Raw genomic sequence first — 21,168 nt, 5'->3', positions numbered from 1 at the left:
ACTGGCTATCAGGGTATATTGTTTCTCTGCAGCTTTACACGTTTCCGTTAAAGCTAGCATCTCTGCTGCTCAAGCAAATATAAAACATGTTAGTGGTCCTGCATAGATAACTTTCTCACTGTCTACTACAGTAAAACGTGTTCTAGTCTGTCCCTCTGCTGTTGTAAAACTCAAACCATCAACAAACCAAACCTTTCCCTCAACGAGTGGCACAGCTATTAAGTCATCCCTCGACTTACACTTCTTCTCCACGTGCTCTCTACACTCATGAGAAGTGCCCTCTTCTTTCGTTGGCGAAAAGGGTTTGACAAATTCAGAATTGTGCACCACTTTATGGTTATGTATGGTTGTGAGAGTAACAGTAACATTAAAGACAAGTGTCTTGTAGGTGACAGAAATGTAAGTTTAGTCTGCAGTAGTAGACATCTACCTCGTGTGGAACTAACAATGTCAAAAGGTGAAATAAACTATTTCCTGAAACATTGTACAGCTTAAGCTGCTGCACATACTGATCTCACGCATGGAGGTAAAGCACAAGCAACTAGAGCTTCAGTTACTGGCTTCACTTGTGGAACAAGTGCTGTTAGTTATTTCACAGTCACCTGGCATTTGTGCTGTTCACAGAACCACAAGTCCATCGCTGGACCTCCTCTGCACTGTCACTCTTGGAGCTTGGCACGCTCCCTCAGGTTCTCATGTTCCAACGCTCCTGGAAGCCCAGTAGCACAGCTCTCTGCGCGATGCTGCTGTGCTGGACGTGATCTCTGATCCTCCTGAAGACTCTCTCCAGGCCTCAGCTTCCATCTTGTGGGCGATCCTCTCAGTCACTCCTTCTCGTTATGGCACCTCACGACATCTACAAATTAAAAAATGACACTCCTCTCGCCACACGGCTTTTGCCATGTGTCAACTCCCCAATGAGACATGTACAAGAATGTTGCACAGTCTCCCTAAAATTATCTCCAGGGTTTGTCCCTTGGAGCAGCTTCACTCCAAGCTGTAACCCTGTGTAAAAAACATTAGTCAGCAATTAAATGTTTTGCTTGTTTAACTCCCAGCTTCAACCTGTATCCTAGAAAACAAAGTTTTAAAGTTAAAACAACCTCACATTTGCAACCAACTGCAGCTCGTAAGTGTAATAAAGTATTCAGCATCACAGAGACAAGTATCATTGCAGGTTTATTCTGAACTCATTAAACTCCTACTTTTTCCCATAATTTGTTCCAAATCATTGAACATCTCAATGTCATTCCACATTGTAATCAGCGACTTCCCTTAAGTTTGTCACTCACCATGAGCCCAAATAGTGGTCAGATAATGAGCCTCATGTAACTATTCTGTAACCACTGCACATCTGTTCAATTGTCACTTGTCTGTCTGCTGAATCCTTTAGCACTCTTAAGGAAAAACAAACATTAGCCAAACACACGGTTCATCCAGATTCCAGAGGAGCTGTGAAAAGTCGTAAAGTTAACACTCACTGTGGAAAAGTAACAATGGTCTCATCACAGTATGTCTCAAACTGTATTAACTTCTCCCCTGTAATTTTCACATTTTCTCCAACATTCTCTCAACAACACAGTGTAATTTCATCATCAACACATAGCCTGTAACTACAGTTTCCTTCACACAAAATCTCAGTAATCCTGTGGTAGAAAAACATCATTAAGTTGTGTCCTGCTATAAATCACATGATCAAATCACATGATTAACCATCTGCTGTAAAAAGAAATGTAAATGTTAGCGCTGCGCAGGTGTATACACTCTTTCTCACAGTAATCTCTGTGAGCAACATAAGGTAGTGAATAACACACCCATGGTAAATTCACAGACACAAGAAATTTTAAACTAAAAAGGTTAAATTTGCAGAGTTCACATAGTCATGTGACCCAAGTTTCCTCCTGTGGTCTCCTTCTGCTCCTGCAACAGAGACACACACAGAGATACATCCACACCTTTATCAGGTGGGGGTTAACTTCACACAATGGTGTTAAGTCAGTCAGTCTTGTCAGCTTCCCCATTTATTTTAAAATTCTTACTCAGTGATTCTTTGCAGATTGTGGAAATTATCGTCGCATTTGTTTCCACGCTCAGCAAAATGACGTCATTTCAAAAAGAAAAATAATTTAGACTGGATTTCCTCGTTGAATCCTTTTGGACAGGAACTTGTTTCCTAATTGTCCCAAATAAGTGGCTTTCTCCTGAGCCCATTTTAATTTTGGAGAAGCTCACTTTGCAACAGTTTTCTCGACGACGAGTCGTATAGCGCTTCTGTTCTAATCGTGCAGATCTGCTCAAACAGAGATCATCAAACAAAACTTCAGTGCACCATGAAAGTAACAAAATAAAAGGAAATAAAGGAAAGGAAAGGAAAGGAAAGAAAGGCCTTGTTTAAGTCATGACACGTGTTCTTCATGCCAGGGGGATAAATCGTAACAACCCAATTGGCAGGCTCAGCTTAGTAACAAAAGACAAATCAACAGCCAGTTTAATCTCAAACATTCATCCAATCAGCCATACACACAACATACAGCATAACCCTGTTGTCTTAGCACATAAGTTTCTTCTCATGTAACTAAATGTGTGCCATGTTAAAACTTCTTCACACACCAGAAACTCACAATCAGCTCACTCATCTAAAACTTCTCATCAGCATTCTGTTTTTCTCCTCTATGATGTAACCATCTGTCCTCCTATAATATTCAGTCCACTAGTCTATGTATCACTTTCATCTCACTAGTGACTTGGACAAGATGACAAACAGAATCTCATGCTTAAGGTGCTGTCTAGTCTTCATGAGTATCATTTATTGTGTATATGTATGTAGGGTTAGTATAGTTAATGCATTTTCTGTATGTTTTCGTGTTCCTCTCTCATCACACTTTCATTAATCTCATCACTGCTTAAAACATCACACATCTCTCTCTGTTTTTTTTTTTTTATCTTTTTTTTAAACTGTACTTTTCTCCAAACAGAAAATAGCATTACAGCTGTTTCAGACTGAGAAACACCAATCACTCTTCATGTTGTCATTCATCCACACAACTATTTTATTTCTTTTTGTCCACTGGGCAGGTGATCTGCAGTATCATGTCTGCCCCAGCTGGATACCTTTTCACACACACTGTGACGTCAAACACTCACTTCTGCTTAGATCACAATTATACTTCATTAATTTCGACAACGAGATCTGCATCTCCATAGGGCAGGGTGTTATCACCTGGCCCTTTACCTGTGTATTGTGTCAGGGATGGATATGTGGTTGTAACGTTTGTGTTCACTAACTTTACTTTCTGTTTCCTGCCCTGCCTAGTCTGTCTTAGACTCGATGCTGCTCCTAGTGCCTCTCCATACTCAGCCTTTAATTTCTCCTCCTCTGCCTCTGCTCTCTCATACTCTTCTCTGCCTTTCTTTCTGCTAACATTCTTGCTTCTCTTCTCTTTTGAGCCTGCTCCAGCCACAACTTAGCAACTGCTAACTGCAATTCCTTCCTCTGCTTCACTTTCCCTGTTTTACCTGCTACACTTACAACTATTCTTTCTACAAGCACTTTACTCTTAACTTCCACTAATGTCCATTCAAATCCATATTTTTCACGTCAACAACCTACATACTGCGTGCTGCCCGATAAAAATTTCTCCATAAATTTTACATCCCCTTCTAAGGCAGACTTACACATTTTACTCCCCATTATGACAATTCTTTTAAGTTTGCGGCAGGTAACACCTTACCTCAAAAATCCAGGCTATGTGTACACAACAGGTCACAGAATTACGTTAACACCGCTTTAGGTTTCCTTCTGTGTGGCTGCGTACACCTACTGGCAATCACACACGCATACGTTCATTCACACACTTTTTAAGGCCTATAATCTTAAACTCTTTATACCGCGGCGAGCTCTTTCCTCCTTGTATATTGGTGGAGAAACCATACACTCAACGCACTTATCTGCGGAGTCCCTTTTATTTTATAGAGCTCTTCCCTCCTTATATATTGGTGGAGAAACCATACACTCAACGCACTTATCTGCGGAGTCCTTTTTATAGAGCTCTATCCTCCTTTCGGCGGAGAAACCAGGCAGCTTGCGTCTACACGCACAGCTCTCATGGACCTGCGTCCAAAACGCACAGTCCAACGCACTCCCGTGCCCGCGTGAAACCGCGCAGCTACGGAGCCGTTTATTTCTTTAATAGCCTGCGACCTTCCCGCACAGCTGGCGCACTCACGTACCGGTCACGTAGCCGCTCTCTATTGTTTTAGGTTCGCGTGAAACCGCGCAACCAGCGCTCCCCTGGACTCGCGTGAAACCCGCGCAGTCTCAGTGACGCATTCCTATCTAAAATTCCACATTCATTCACACGGTTACAGAGACGCTCTCTGTTTGCTTACTGTTGTGTTGCGTTTCGTTCACAGGAGAGTCCAGGATCCCGTCAGTCGCCGTCCACGAGGGGAGTTTAGACGCTATCTCGCCGGCCTGGTCGCGAATTTTAACACATCAGGCTTTATCAGGCGTCCTACGGCCTGGCTGTCGACAGTCTGCGGCGTGTCCTCGCTCTCCTCAGTGTACGGCAAAAATTCTTGGGCTCCGGCTCCGAAGGACCAAATAATGTTGGGTCTAAATCAGACCCCGCTGATCCCAGAACTTATTCCCATGAAAGAAAGACAAGGCAACAGCGATCGATCTTTTTACTTGCAAGGGGGGCCTTGTCCGTACCTCAGCACATCACAAAATGACCTCTCCGACTGCCCCCTCTCGCTCCCTTTTATTGGCAACGTTCACACAATAAACAATAGTTTACAACACGTACCTTCCCCACGTAACCCCCCTTGGTTACAAATGACAAGGCACTGTGTGTGTGTTATGTGAGAATGTGTGTGTGTGTGTGTGTGTGTGTGTGTGTGTTAGACCTCCTGCTGACCAAAGGGTCGTAAATGCAGGAAGCTTACATCAAAAGCTCAAGGATGTGTCTGTGATAAAAGACTACAGCCCCCCCACCTAGAACCTCGAGAATCTGGGGAGGGGAGGACAGAAAGAATTCCTTTCACAGAATTAAAACAATGTACAAATGGTAAACATAAAAATGACAATATTTAACAATTCACCCTGACACAAAGCTTCTCAGGTTGCAGCCTGTCGCTGTTTTTGCAGGTGCTGACTGTTAGAAAGTGTGCAGAGGATCATCACCTCATCCATCACAGCATCATAGTACCAGCAGGTTCAGACATTATTCCCCACCCTGCTGACTGTGCCCACCAGTCACTGTGTTTACACACAGTATTACACATACTGCAGTGCACAGTGATAGAGCTCCAGACTTTTTATATGCACCGTTCCCCTGTCCTTAGTTTAGGATTAGTCTTGTGTTTCAGTATTAGTTATGTTTTTGGTTATTTCCTGTTTTACTACAAGACTAGTTGTGTCCTGCATCTTGTTGTGTATCCAGGTTTATCCTTTTATCCAGTCATGGGACAAAGCTTTAATAGAAAATCAGTGGGCATTACTCTTTGATAGGGATGGGCACCGGTTCTGACATAAACGGTAGTAACCAGACCGAAAAGCAGCGCACATTTCGGTGCTTTTTTTTTTCCTGAGCTGTGATACACTTTAGATTCTAGCCAATCATTTTACGTTTCCGAGGATAGTAGGCGGGTCCAGGTACGTATGTTCTTTTAGAGCAGAGCTACAGATTAAAAATGTCCAAGGCGAAGCGGTCAAAGTCTGGCTGTACTTCATAGCAAAATAAGCAAACTCAGCAGCTGCAACAAGTGCTTTAAGCTGATACTGTGATGCTGTCAAAGGAGGTAACACCTCGAATCTGATGAAACACCTGGCGACGCATAGCGTTTTTTTAAAAGCCGAGAAATGCGGCGTATTTGATAGCTTGCTGCGAGACCTCACACCGAGCACATCTACTGCGGGTGTGGTGCCTGTTATCGGACCCGGAGTTAGCAACATCCCCCAAAAACCCGAAGAGGAGAGTCCTGGCCCCTAGCCCTGCCAGTGTAGCAGAAATGATGAGGATGATGATGCAGCAGCAGCCGTTCTTCTCTGCGTGAGTAGCTTAATGTTGTTCGTGTGTAATTTACGTTGAGTAGGCTAACCACGTTATTACATTAATGCATGTAAGGTAAACTAGCAAACATCATCATAGCTACATGCGGCTGTCTTCTTGTTTGATGGCAGATACTCCCTTCACCCTGGACAAAAAGGCTTAAATGACCAAAGAAAAAGTGGAAAACAGTTAAACATGAGAGGTTTTTGGACAAAGTTTGTGTTTTTTCCATTGTTTAAGCTGCTTCCAGCCAAGAGTGATACCATATATGCCCTATAGCTGCAGAAAAGGCTAACATTGTTATCCTTTTACAAAAAAACAGCTGAACATGAGAGGTTTTTGGACAAAGTTTGTGTTCTCCATTCTTTAAGCACCGGTTTGAGCACCGTTTAAGCACCGGCACCATTTCAAAAGTACCGGTTTGGCACCGGTATCAGATAAAACCTAAACGATACCCATCCCTACTCTTTGAATAACTCCTCCTTGTTATCCAAAAGTTGCTTTAATTAAAACTGACCTTAAAGATAAGAATATTGTGACCTTTGTTAGATTGTTACAGATGTTACATTTGTTAGATTTGCTACATTTGTTACATTTGACATCAAGCGTTGGGCTGTAACAAAAACCTTTTGTGGTGCAGCTTTTTAATTGGCATCGCTTTAAAATGAAGATGCAAGGAATCATGTGTCATGTTTTGTTTTTTGTCCCCTTTACCTCATCTCCTTTCCTCGTCACATCCTTTCCTCGCCTCCTCCACTCACATCTCTGATGGCATGGACTAAGATACAAGGAGAGCAGAGAAGGGGATTCAAGGAAGAACATTTGGGAGAATTAAAGAAAAGAAAGAAGATGTCTTTCTTCTTCCCTTTTCAGTTGTCAGATCATCTGTTTGCTTTCACTGTACCCACCTGTTGTTCCTCATGTTTCTTGTGCCCTTTCATTGGATTCCTGTTGTCTTTTTCTTATATGGGCATTCTGTATGTATGTGATATTTATTTGCTTACTTTTAATGTTGTCACTTTACCTCCCTCTTTCTAGCACCTTTTCAGGGGTGAACTGGTTCTACAAGAGAAGAACAGGCTGAGGATTACATGGATTACTTGTTACATGTTTAATATGATCATCCGCTAACTGTATGGCTTTATAACAGAAAATAAGCAAAAATATAATGCATTCACTTCAAACAATTTCACTTTATCTAAGTATCCTTACTTAGATAAAGTGAAATTGTCTTAGTCTTTGATTCAAACAAACACTCTGAAGTGCAGCTTTTTCTTCCATTTAAACTTGTCTTTGGTGTAAGCGAACACGTCTCCATCCTCTGCTGTGGTCTGTTGTTATTTGGCAATGAGTGCTGAATGTGTTAAAAGTGCCGTGCTGTTGTTTAGGTTTGTGTTCAGCTTTCCTGGCTCGAGCATAAACTCTTTGGCTGTCTCTGGTACCATGACACTGTGTGCCATGTTTGCCTTAACAACCAACATCATCTGGACTTGTTGTTTTGTGCCTTTGAGACGTTGGCCTCCCTCCAGTTCATCGTGCCATGTAGCACAAAGGACCAAACCCCGTTAAATGTGGTGCTGGCAGAAATGTCTGAATGTCCATCACCTGATTATTAGACAGCAGCAGGTGGAGCTGCTACAGTAAACTTAAACGCAGTGTTGTCACAGCTGGTAGCGACAGCTTTAATTGAGTTCTGTTTAGATTCAACCTTTCCAAGCAATGTGAGAAAAGCCATGTTTGTTCATCTGCAGTGATTACAAGTGTTTTTTTCTCACACAGTAGAAACAGCAAAGATTGCCACTGAATAAACAGACAGGACACAACAAAGGGCTGGATTTTGTGTGCTAATGTTTGTGTCAATGTTTGTGTTTTACATTTTAAAATGTACGCTTATGAACACGATGTAGACTTTAAACATGTCTATATCCTGTCTATAATGCTTTTCTATTTTTTTATATTCATACATACTTTACAAAGTTCACCTACAGTGTGAAACATCATGTTGGATTTTTATGGATTTTATCTCTTATTGTCAGCTAAAACGATGAATTCTGTAGAAACACATAGAAGATGAAGGTGTTTAATTTCACATGAATTCAGTGCAAGTTAATAATTTTCTACTTATTTTTTTTTAATAAAATATCTTAAAATGTATCTGGATAGTTAACTTCAACCAAGGATACAGTACTATAACACATTACTGTAATAAATTTAGCTGTTATATTACGGTACGAATCAATGAATAAACAATTATTCCTATGACAGTGGATAGAAAAGGAGGATCTTTAAACATGCCTTGGGTAATAATCATTTGAGCTTAAATCGTGTGATGTGCAGAGAGATCTGTGACTTTTGAGAAGTGAAAACAACGTGATGCAAAGAACAAACTGTACTCAATCCTGAAAGAACAACTTGTAAATATGACATTAAAGCTCGAGAGACACCTACGAATGCAAACAACTCTACAATCTATGATGCTAATAGAAAGCTAGCAGTGAGGTGGAGCGTGTGCTGACTCCAATTGAAGCTCGTCTATAATCAGGTAACAGAGAGGCTCAAATTCACTTTATTTTCTACTCTGACTGAGCAGTCGCAGCATTTTAGTTTTGAATAAACATTTAAATCACACACACATACAGATGAATGCATCTGGGGTTCAAGTGTTTGTTGGTGTTGTTGTGTGTTTGTTGAATAATCCAAAAGTAGTCCAATGAGCAAAGCAAATTAAAGTAAAGTATACTATAGCAATGCACGACGTGTAAAAAAGCAAAGAATTATATATAAAACATGTACGAGTATCACTGAGTCACATTTGATGAAAATGATAAAATATTAAAGGGTTGACCAGGGAACAAAGCACTGAATGACCGCTCTAGTGACCAGTGGTCAACTACAAAAACAATCATCAACAAGTTCAATTCAATTTTATTCATATAGCACCAAAACACAACAACAGTCGCTTCAAGGCACAAGTGAATCAGGTTATAACCAGAGATGGGAAGTAACGCGTTACTGTAATCTGATTACTTTTTTCAGGTAACGAGTAAAGTAAGGGATTACTACTGCAAAATCGGTAATTAGATTACCGTTACTTTCCCGTAGGAACGCTGCGTTACTGCGTTACTAAAACCGTGATTTTTTTTGCGAGAATGTCTCATGACAGTGACGTAAGCGAGTGCGACGTTCATGACAACAGCTGTGTGCAGATCAACAATGGATCATATATCGAGTGCAGAGAGAGTATGAGCGTGCAGCGTTTAAAGCGTGGAAGTACTGACCTTACTTTGAGTTTGATTCCATAAAAAGTGACAAAAACATTAGTGTCCGTTGTGCGTGGGAAGAAAACTTCTTTTTACAGCGAAAAAAAATCCCTAAACTTCCAAACAAGCACCGAGTAGCTACGACGTAATGGGAAACTCACAGAGAAACTCGCGGATTCTTCCACTGACCGCTGCACACCTGCACCAGGGTAAACCTCCGCCTACCCCACTCCTGCTTTACAGGTGAAAATAGAGCAACAGGACCGCTAGTCTTTGACTTTATTTATTTTCTGCTGTGTTTTACTCGCATCTATTTGAAAGACTGAGTGTAAACACACAAAATATTTTATTTTATGTGCTGGAATGTGCAGAAAATAGGTTTAAATGTTAAACTAATTTCTTCCAGTCAGAGAATGTTGCATATAATTAAATCTTTGCTTGATGCATAAAGTTAAAAGATTAAAACTAATAAAACAAGTTTTAAAAAGAGACTTTTCCATTTGATTACATTTTGTATGATGATTATGCAGAAATAGTAGAATTGGGCTGAAAGATCTATCACTTTATCACCTATTCAGGTTGTAAATCGTGTTGTTAAAAAGTAACTAAGTAACTAAGTAATTAATTACTTTTGAAAATAAGTCATCAGTAAAGTAACAGCATTACTTTTTTGGGGAAGTAATCGGTAATTAGTTACTGATTACTTTTTTCAAGTAACTTGACCAACACTGGTTATAACCAGACGGAGCTCCTGATGCCAGACTTGGAGTCTAACTGTATTAATTGGAAGTTAACTTTGTGCCTCATCTTTGAATTCTTTGGTTGTTAAACAGGCAGAAATACACAGAATATTTAATCATTCAGTGCAAATGTGAAATGCACGTCATATTTGTCTGTTCTCTTCTGTGTTGGGCAGCAAATGATCCTCCAGATTGTAGTGAAACATCACAAGCGGCAGGATGCCTATTCTCTCACAGACTCATCGTCTGAAACCTCGAGACAGGAAATCCTCCGCTCTCCTTCTTCTCTGTCTCTGTTTGTCTGAATCTGTGTTTCAATGAATCTTCCTGTCTCCACGGCTCTCCTTATTTTGTCCAGTTTTTCATTTGCTCCTCTGTCGCTTTATCTCTAGTAATCTTTTCTGTCTCGATAAATGGATGGGAAATAACATCACTAAATGATGTGAGATATTTAAAAGTACATCAAGTAAAATCAAAACAAAGCGTTAAACGTGTGATGCGACTGAGTTCATAGTGAAGAAGTCAAACTACATTAGGCAAAAATAAAGATTATCGCTGTTTCTTCTCAAACATGTAATGGAAACAGCATTATGGTTTTGTCCCAATGTAGATTAGATACACAAAGTCTTCATTTCTGGCCCAATAGGTCTTTGACAAACATCATCAGAGAGTCGGAAACACTCAGTCATGAAAGCAACAACATGACTACACTACCAAACTTCATGCATCCAATAACACGAAAGGACAGAGAAGAAAGAAGCCAGACCAACAAATAAAGATAAACAAGAAGTTTATAAAAGGGACAAAAAGGAGACTGGAGAGATCTCATTCTTCCAGAGAGAAGGTGAAAGGGCTGGTTCATGACTCATGTGCCCTCTGCTGCCTCTGATATCAGCCTGAAGAAAGTCCAGACGAGTACCAGCACGACCCAGAGTTGGACACGAGAGGAGTATCTTATAGCATGTTGTTCCAATCTTCTCCCCGAGATTTACTGGCTCCACAAAAGTTGCCTGTATGAGATATGATCTGATTTCAGTAACTTGACAAATTTTCCACCGACAGTGAGGAACAACCTTCCAAGCTGACTCATCAAATTTAGTTTACTTATTCACCGAGGGAGGCTTCGTAGTTGCGTCATGACATCCATGTCTACTTCTTTAACGTTGTTAAAATAATGAGAAACAGTTTTTCCAGAACAAAAGATGCATAAAGTAACCTTTGTTTTATCCGAAAGTTTTGAATTGGCTTTCATTTCCTGTTTTATTTTGTAATCTTTGGTTCTCAAGTTTCCTGTTTAGTTTTACTTCTTCTCAACTTTTTTCTAATTCCTTCAGGGTAAGCTTTGTAGACACTTCCCCTTGGAAGTTTTCCCCTGTTTACAGAATAAGCTGCTGATTTTGGAAGGCTCAGAAAAGCTGTTTGGCTTTCTGAATCAGTAAAAATGAGTAGTAGCTCAAAGACTCTGGTGAATTTTCAAAATAAAAGACCATGTACAGTCTGATTTCTCTGGTTTTAAGGCTCTTCCACTGTGATTTGAAGCAAAGGAGGAAACAAAACCACACTGGAGATCTTATATTTACAATGGCTCCTAAATATAAAGACATAGAGACACAGTCAGGGTGGATTGGGTCATTTTAAAGAAGAAAAGCTGCCATTGCTGCCTTCACCATCTGAATATGGAACTTCCCAAACTGGAGGTTATTAGTACGTTGGGCATATGACTGGATTTACTGTACCTGAGGGAGCTGGGGCATGCCCTGGTCATGCCACACACAAAAAGGAGAGCTGGAGAGATTTTACCTTTGCATCTGAATCATAAACATGAAGCCAGCAGCTGGCTGCTCTGCATGTAACGTGCCACCATGTCACCGAGTATTGCAGGTAAACTGCTATAAAATGCTATAATTGACTGTTGTGTCTGATTATCTCAGTTGTTTTCAGTCAGTTCTGGTCCGTGTACGGCCACAGTGAGAGCCTAGTTTGCACCACTGGTAATGAGTCAGTCTGGGCAGACAGGGCTGCCCTCTGTCACTGACTCTAGTCACAATATTTATGGACAGAGTTTCTAGGCTCAGCCAAGGTTTGGAGGGTTCAGTGGTCTCAGGGTCTTATCTCTGCTTTTTTGCAAATGATGGTTGTGTTGGCTTCATCAAAAGACGACCTCCAACTTGCAGTGGGGTGGTTTGCAGCTGAGTATCAAATGGCTGGGATGAGAAATGGTCCTCAGCTGGAAAAGGATGGAGTGCCCACTTCTGTTCAGGGATGAGTTGTTTCCCCAAGTTTCTGAGTTTAAGTACTTGCTTAAGTACCTGTTTAAGGTCTTGCAGCCAAGTGAAGGGAGAGTGGAGTGAGAGATTGACAGATGGATTGGTGCAGCATCTACAGTAACATGAACACTGTACCGGTCTGCTGGTGAAGACAGAGCTGATCACAAAGACTTTATGATCTCCAGGTAGTGATTGAAAAAATTAGAATGTGAAGCTTCCTCTGAAGTCTGGGCCCTCCCTTAGAGATAAAGCCTGCTTCATGCCCTGGGGGCGGGGCTATGGCTCTCTACACCCTCTAATATTTAGTATTTACTTCTGTTTACACTTAGCTAGATTAACATGATGGTGTTGTGTTTATTATGTTGCTCTGCTGTTTTTGCTTGTTTTCTCTTCTTTTTCTCTCAACAGGTGATCCAGGAGATTTTGTTTTCTTCTTTCTCTTTTAAGTGCCTTCTCTCACTGTCCCCCTTCCCTTCTGTTTTTCTTTTCCTTCCTCTTTCTTTCTCCCTTTCCTATCCCTCAGTCATGTCTGTCCCGTCTGTAACAACTGAAAATAAAAGAAAATAAATAATAACAACAAAGGTCGATCAAATGGACCAATACGGCAATGCCACGATGATTCATTTGGCAAAGTAAATCCATTGGGTATCCTTGTTGGTCTTCAGACAACAATTCTGATGGCTAAAGAACCAAATGGGACAAGCAAAAAAAAAAAAAAAAGAGAGATAAGGTGAGGAGTTTGGTCATTTGGGAGGGACGAAGCCAAAGAAGCCAGCCGAGGGGACGAGAAAGCCCTCAGGGTGAAACGTTTTGGACAGGGCCAGCGGGAGGAGGTAAGGAGGTGGGGAGGCCCCAGGGCAGACCCAGGACATGCGGGAGAGATTAGATCTCTGGGCTGTCTGGTTGTGTGTTTGTTTCACTTATTTTATACTGTGGTTAAAATGACCCGTGAACAGGTTTCATCAAATAACTCCAACAAATAATGTTTACTTGAAATTTCTGCAAACTAAGAGTCAAAGTTTAAGTAATAAAATGGACTGTAGTGGGGATAAAAGCTGCAAATTGTATTATAGAAAAGTTTAGATTATAATTTTATGAAATGTGCAAATGAATAGTAACTTTGTAATAATAATAATAATAATTAAAGATGGCTTTACATAACTTTAAGAAAAAATGAGATGTGCTATCATTTTTATTTTTCTATTATGATTGTGTCTCACAGTCTCTTGGGGTCCTGAGTAAACCCAGTCTGTGGTCCAGTAGGCAATGTTGGGGAGTAACGGAATACATGTACCGCCGTTACGTATTTAAAATACAAAATATGAGTAACTGTATTCCGCTACAGTTACCGTTTAAAAAGGTGGTATTTAGAATACAGTTACTTTGTTGAAATAAATGGATTACACGGCGGTACTTCCCTGTTTCATATTGTGGCGGGTCAGGACTGTTGCCATGGTTACAGAGTGCCTGGGTGAGAGAGGCCTTTTTGTTGTTGCTAAGCTAACAGGCAGAATGCTACAGGTATAGCTCTAAAGAATGTAGCATCATGGGCAGTGTAGTCCGTGCTGCAGGGAGAATGGACTGCCATACACGTTATGTGTCTGTGAGCGAGGGAGGGAGAAAAAGGAAAAGTACGAGCTGTCATCGAGCAAAAACGGGAGCTGGAAGCATGTAAATATAATAATAACCACTGCAGCCAAGAGGAGAGCCTGACGAGCCCAGTTGTAAGTAAGCTATTAAGACTCGACTGTACACCGTGTTCGTGTTTTCCTCCAAAAACAATAAGTTCCGTTGGAGCAGCCTTTCAACGCCTCTCTCTGTCTCTGCTAGCAAAGTTGACCCAGACAACAAAGTAAAGCTAGTTTTCGGCTACGAGCCCGACACAGAACCCACCGTATTAGCCAGAGGTCCCTTTACTACGGTTCGGAGCCGCGGACCTTCAGTAACAGTAATAAATCACAGCAATAGTACATTCATGTAGTTGTAAACAGCATGATAATATATTAAGTAATCCAAAGTATTCAGAATACGTTACTCTCATTGAGTAACGTAACGGAATACGTTACAGAATACATTTTGGGGCATGTATTCTGTAATCTGTAGTGGAATACATTTTAAAAGTAACCTTCCCAACACTGCCAGTATGTATGTAAAATATGTCAATAGGATGAGGGTAAAGTAACGATCAGTGTCCACAGTGTTTACATTGATTAATAGATCTAATCAGTATGTGATAAGACGTACTGTTTGGAGCAGATAGTGAGACAGAAAATCAGTTAGAAAGTGTAGCACCAAACTGATCAATACAAGTGACACGAAAGAAAACAACAATCAGGGTTGTGCAGATGTACTAATTCTCAGATTTGCATGCTCTGAATAAACCGCGACAGTACTTCCTCTCTAATAACTTAGTTCATTATTTAATATTAAACTATTGAGGATAATATAAGGATTATATGAAACATCGTGCTTTTCAGGGCTATTCATCAACCATTAGCATTTTCTACAGCTCTGTCGGGGTCAGAGTTCATCACAAATAAACAAAATCTGTCCATGAATAAATGAGAACATAATAAAAACCTGTACCATACACGAGCAGACAGAAAAATAGATGAAATAAAAGAATGAGAATAAGTGAGACCAAAACAATCCCACACTAAAAAACATTTTCCTTTTAAAACACAAACAGAAATGATGCAATTAGAGGACTCATCTATGTTGTGCAGCTCTGTGCACCAGGCTCTCCGTCCACCCCCGTTCACATGACAATGATCTCCGGTTGAAGCAGAAGTGTAACCTCTCTGCTTTCCCCCAAAGGACCGATTGGCTTACATTAAGTGAGTGACCCGGCCCCGACAAAAAACTTAAGATGCATGCTGTGGCAGTAACAGTAGACCGGGGTCAGGCCAGGCTGAAAATAGGACTGCTTTATGTCAAAATAAATAACTTGTCGGTGGTAAGATGTTGGGAGCAGCTCTTTATCTTTGCAGAAACACAGTCTTCAAAACAGAATCATTCAATCTTTGCTCGCCTAACGCTGAGCTGCCTTTCTAAACCCGTTTCGGAGGCTTCGTTCTCTCGCAGGAATCTGTTTGTCTCGCGGCTCGTATCAAAGAATTTTATCTGCGTTCTGCAAAACAGTTTGTCACTGTGCAAACAAACTCTGTAACTGACAGCGCACATTGTCCCGCCACATGTAGAGCTTGTGTTTCATCATCCGGGGACAAAGCCATCAGTCTGGAACTAATCTTTGTATGTGTTTCCATGTGGACAGATGAGAGGCGTTGAGGAGGTACATCCTGCGACTGAGAGAGCGTTTCAGCTTTAACTGCGTGGGTTTCCTTGGCCTCCTGATGTCCCACGATGCCCCCGAGCATGTTTGTGTTTAGTGGACAAAGTGAAATGTGGCTGCCAGCTCCGTTTGAATGACCATACAAGGCATCGGGGTTTTCTTCAGAACTAAGAGATCAGTCAGGAAAGAAGATTACAGAAGCCTCTTTTAGATCTCTCTTTCTTCTTCTATCACCTTCTTTCTCGGTGTCTTTTCTCTGTCTGTCAGCAGTTAAGTTTCTTTTCAAACTTTCTCAGCATTTGTATTCCTTATCTGACTCTTTTTCACTCCCTTAATCTTCACATTTCTTCTTCTTTTCTGGCTACTTCTCACTCTTTCCTTCCTTCCTCCTCTCAATTCGTCTCAGCCCACTAACAGAGAGAGGGTACTCTAACAGACCACCCTCAGGTCTCCTGTCCGTCCACTCCTCCCTCTCCTCCTCCGTCCTTTCTCTCTCTCCCCCCTCCTCTCTCCCCTCTTCTCTCTCTCTTCTCAGCCAGCGCAGATAAGAAGGGGGCAGAGGCAATTCCCTTCAGCCACTTCTAAAACTGGAGCCACCAGAGAAGAGTGGGAGTACAAAGATATTCAGCTCCACAGACTGTTTGGACACAACTGCTCATCATCTTCACATTACTTCTGCTTTGAAATTTGTAGCTTTGGGTTCTTCCATATTTTTTTGCAGAGTGGATCTGGATCTGCACCTGATACCTTAAGGAAAAAACATGCAACAGCTGATCAGTTGAGTTAATATATAAAAGTCTTTATTACCTGGAAGAATCCGGCCTCAGAAAACACGATTACGACCAAACAACGAAGACAGAGGAGCGAGGAATCCTTGGACATCTTCACCACAAATGAAGGAGACCATTCAGTGTGAGAGCAGAGATGCTTTCAGCTTTCTTTTCCAAAAACTGTGATTGAAACAGAAGAGATCAAACTAACGACAGACTGTGCTGACACTCTTGTTCATATCCTGCACACAGACGTTTTCCTAAACTTAATCGGGGTCGGAGTGTCAATGAGCTTCCTTTGACCCTCTTCTGCGCTGAGAAATAAACACTTTCATATAATTAAAGAGAGTGTCATGAAAGGCTTAAGTCTCAGCCGGGGGTTGCAGGTCCTTCTGCTCCTTTGGACTTTGTCAGCAGTCATTGATGCAGGCAGCGCAGAACGAGGAGCATCTGGAAGAAGGAGAGGAGGAAGTGGCGGAGGCACCGGCGAGAAAAGGAGGAAGCTGCACCGCATCCAGCACGGCCAGTGCAGCTACACCTTCATCCTGCCAGAGCTGGACGGATGCCCCGGTGGAGGGTCGCCATCGCAGACGCAACGCTACGGTGGCTTTCAGGGCGGGCCGGGTGTCGCGCAGAGAGACTCGCCGCCTGCTGACAGCGAATGGTCGGCGCAGAAACTGCAACACCTGGAGAGCACGATGGAGAACAACACACAGTGGCTGCAGAAGGTAAGACACAAACTGGCTTCTTATCTTTCCATTAAAGGTCACGTCGACATAAAGTTACCGGTTTATAACAGATGTTGAGAAAGGGAAAAGAAAACTGTGTTTACGGTTCTGATTAACTGGGGAGAAATGAAAGTATTCACCAGAAAACATCTGGAAAACTATACAGGAACTTTCTTTTCTTGTGTTTTCCCACAAACATAATACCAGTGGGTACATTCATAACAGTGGAATCAAAATAACACGGTGATTAGAGACTGCAAGTATCAGGAGAATGTGTGTGTATTTGTGTTACCACATATGGTGATGGGTGTGTTATCATGGAGCACTGAACTCTTTGATAGGAAGAAAAAGCATGAAAACCATCCAGTGAGTGGTAATGTCAGAGCAACTCGGGATTCCTCCGACACACACCGCTCGAGCTCCAGCGGTGTGTGCTGATCTGTGGGCCACAGATCAAAGTTCCAGGTAATCGCTCGGGGACATGTGGCGTCTGCTTCCAATCAGGAGAAAAACAATGAGTGTGTTCCCTTCTGTTGTCCTTACAAACTACAATTCTGTCTAATCTAATCTACTTTCTGCTGAGCTTTGGTTGCGCAGTCAGTGCTGTAATTGAGCACTTGTAATGCCATTGTTCTTCCATTATCTCACGTTTGTGCTGCAGGATTGATGCAGAAAATTCTTGCTGTATGATGAAATTAAGCATTTCTTATCATGTTACCACTTTTCCAGTTTTTCTTTCATCACAGATCATAGCTTTGGTCTTTTTCAAAGTACGGGCTGCTGACAACAATTAAATATCAAAATCATAGGACGCAAAAAGTAGGAAATGCCTTAACTATACATCAATACATCATAAAATTACAAAGTCAACAATACAAATCAAGAGAGAGAAAAAAGTGAAATGAGGGTAACATTGGAGGATCTACAGGAGGGAATGCTGATGTGCACATCAGAGGTAATGGAGAGGCTTCAAAATCAGAAGCAGAATCTTAAAATGAAACAATATTTTGCAGGCTGGAGCACAGCAGTTATATGTTCAAGAAATGACATAAACAGTTTTGAATGATGTGAAGTCTCTGGAGACTTTTGTGCAGTAAAGCAGAGAGGACAGAATTACAATAATCGATCTAAGATGTAACCAGCACATGTACAAGAATAGCAGTACTGTTAGCTGTGAGGGACGGACACAACCGACCAGTGTTGGGAAGGTTACTTTTAAAATGTATTCCATTACAGATTACAGAATACATGCCCCAAAATGTATTTTGTAACGTATTCCGTTACGTTACTCAATGAGAGTAAAGTATTCTGAATACTTTGGATTACTTAATATATTATCATGCTGTTTACAACTACATGAATGTACTATTGCTGTGATTTATTACTGTTACTGAAGGTCCGCGGCTCCGAACCGTAGTAAAGGGACCTCTGGCTAATACGGTGGGTTCTGTGTCGGGCTTGTAGCCAAAAAATAGCTTTACTTTGTTGTCTGGGTCAACTTTGCTAGCAGAGACAGAGAGAGGCGTTGAAAGGCTGCTCCAACAGAACTTATTGTTTTTTGGAGGAAAACACGAACACGGTGTACAGTCGAGTCTTAATAGCTTACTTACAACTGGGCTCGTCAGGCTCTCTTCTTGGCTGCAGTGGTTATTATTATATTTACATGCTTGGTTCCTAATCTGAAGCCAACAACATTCAGATCAGTGTTTGTGCCAAAACTGTTGGAAGCATCAACACTGGTAGCGACAGGAGGGCGGACCACAAGAAATCCACCTCTGCACGCTGCTGATTCTCAGACCTTAACATGTGGACTGGTTTTCTACAGTTGCCGTCACAGCACCACTTTGGTGGAAAAGAGGATTAAGACCAACTGTGCTCAGTGGAAGGTCAGTCTGTTCTCGCTCGCAGATTTGAGGCCCTGCGATACTCACAAGGTGCTTTTTGGCGTTGAAGCTGTGATGTCACATCCTAGTGAGAAAAGTCTCGTTTCTAGTATCTTGAACGGGTTCTGTGGTCGTCATACGATTAGTTTGCAGGTTGCGTGTTGTAGCCGTGTGCTCGCTGCAGTGTATTTTTTATCGTGGTGTTGTTGTTCCTTCAGCCTGCTGCAGAGTGAACTTATAACGCACACTGAAGTGAAACGTGTTTACTGCTGACACTTATTTTTAGCTTTGTTTTTTCCCCATACTTCCCCCAATTTGTAAACTCTGCTGTTCCTGTCTTTCCTGTTCTGCCCCTCTTTTCAACCAATCAGCTTTTATCCGACCCACCCAGGTCGAGCTGTATGGTGTTGGGTTTTTGGCGACTGCATTTAAGCATTTTAGAATCGGTTGCATCCCCGTTTGTTTAGGTTTTATGCTCTATACTGAAACTATGTTAAATGGATCATCTCTGTCAGATAAAATGTAATAAAGAAATCAAAAGTAAAAGTGAAACAACACAAATCTCTCAAACTGGAAATGAACTGCAAACTCTTGGTTGCACAACACTGATGAACTGATACGGAGAATGGATGACTGAAGAAGGTTCCTTGTGGTTCAAATATACCAATCAAATCAATTCGTGTACTTACACAGTTTGTATTTAAATCTGAGCTGTAAATTTTTCATCAACCTTCTACCCAAATATGAACTGGATCCCTTTAAAGACAGACCACACAGCATCTCCCTGGGTTTGCCTCTCTCCTCCGTCGCCTCCCCACAGTTAAACCTTCAGTCAGCCGCCTGCTGATGTGCAGATTGAAGTGATTTGGCTGCAGCAGGAGATGTTGATCCATTAAATAAGATTAGCTAAAGAAAACATTTCTAAAGGAATCTGCGTGCGGGGAGTTCCCATTCATCATCATTAGAATCATTTAAAGCTTTCGTAGAATGACAGCAGCTGCATGAATAGCGCTGCTGTCTTGGCAGATTTATTTAACTTTCTGAAGACGTTGGCTGCGTCCGTCACGGCCACCACAAAGTTGACATGTGCTGCTAATTCTGTGGAGAAAAGAAAAATCTGCGACTTCCTTAATGTATCACAATTCACATAATTTTCAAACAGGCTGGTATCCTAATAAATTTAGGAAGTGACTAAAGAGTCTTAAACTTTGGCCTGCTTAAAAAAAGTTGTTTCAGCTGGCTGTTAGCTAGCGTGCTAATGTGCCAGACATGAAACCAAAGAGAGGTGGTGCAAATGGTCGCAGAGAAATGGAGGAGAAATTGAGGTAAGTAGTTTAGTGAAAAGAGGATTTTTGTTTGGAAAACTCAAACAAAGATAGACTGTCTGGTTCCCAGTAGCAGATCTTTGAGTTCCAGTCTTTTACCAGAATCACCATCCTGCTGTACTCCTTCCAGAGTAATCCTTAATATTCTAGGTCATAATTTCACCTTTATTACTATTTATTGATGTGAGAAAGTTAAGCAAAAATGTTATTTAGCACCAAATTACTGACGTCACTTGTTGATTTATAACTAGACTCTGTCAGATTTCAGTCTTTGATATGTATTAATGATCAGATGCTTTACCATCACCTTGGCTAAGAATTTAACTTTGGTGGAGTAAGTACTCGTGGCTTTGACTACTTTGACAACATTGGTTATTTCCTTATTTGTTATGTTATTTCTAATCATTTCATAGTAATTTTATCTATTTTAATTTGTGCTTCAAACATTTTTGGGGATGCAAAGAAACTCATTTCAGAGGAAAACCCCTAAATATTACTGGAAAAGGTCTATCAAGCCCACGCACATGTTGGCAGGTTTTTCCCGTTCAAACAGAGCACATGGCTGAACTCTCAATGACTTTATCTCCACTAATTCTGCTTAAATCCCGTCAGTGACTCCACGGATCTTTCCTCAGTAGGTCATTTCCCAATATCAGAGCCCTGACTGCCAAAACCAGCCGAGCCTCTGAAACAGACTAAAGTCCCGTGCATGTGTCATCAGTAATATCAGTTCTAAAGCATAACGGGAGGCGCTGCTTTGTAGCTGCCAGCTGATCGCTGCGTACACTTTAGCAGTGGTATTACAAACTATTTAATGTTTTCAGAACATTTGCTGCACCTGTTTTTAGTT

The 21,168-nt window shown here is 41.4% G+C and overlaps 2 protein-coding genes across 5 annotated transcripts in view; one reads left to right on the top strand and one right to left on the bottom strand.

Moving 5' to 3' along the window:
- Positions 1–561: 561 nt before the first annotated feature.
- Positions 562–21,168, bottom strand: part of LOC146517808 (odorant receptor 131-2-like) — a 244,355-nt gene continuing 223,748 nt past the window's right edge. The window contains exons 1-2 of one of the 3 annotated variants that reach the window (XR_014874305.1): positions 4,023–5,110; positions 562–856 (exon numbers count right to left, since the gene is read on the bottom strand). The gene's annotated coding sequence lies outside the window, so the exon portion shown is untranslated. Of the gene's footprint in view, positions 857–4,022; positions 5,111–21,168 lie in introns of those variants that run through there. The other 2 variants (XR_014874306.1, XM_085161332.1) reach the window with 2 other exon arrangements.
- The window catches only part of angpt4 (angiopoietin 4), an 85,655-nt gene continuing 78,278 nt past the window's right edge, over positions 13,792–21,168 (top strand). For both annotated transcript variants that reach the window (XM_085161311.1, XM_085161310.1), the window contains exons 1-2: positions 13,792–14,044; positions 15,595–17,110. In XM_085161311.1, the coding sequence (XP_085017437.1) occupies positions 16,736–17,110 (375 nt within the window). In that variant the 5' untranslated portion in view covers positions 13,792–14,044; positions 15,595–16,735. The remainder of the gene's footprint in view (positions 14,045–15,594; positions 17,111–21,168) is intronic.

This window comes from Neolamprologus multifasciatus, chromosome 5 (genome assembly GCF_963576455.1).
Source record: "Neolamprologus multifasciatus chromosome 5, fNeoMul1.2, whole genome shotgun sequence".
Lineage (NCBI taxonomy): Eukaryota > Metazoa > Chordata > Actinopteri > Cichliformes > Cichlidae > Neolamprologus > Neolamprologus multifasciatus.
Note: the sequence above shows the minus strand (reverse complement) of the source record. Positions and strands in the feature narration are given on the sequence as shown.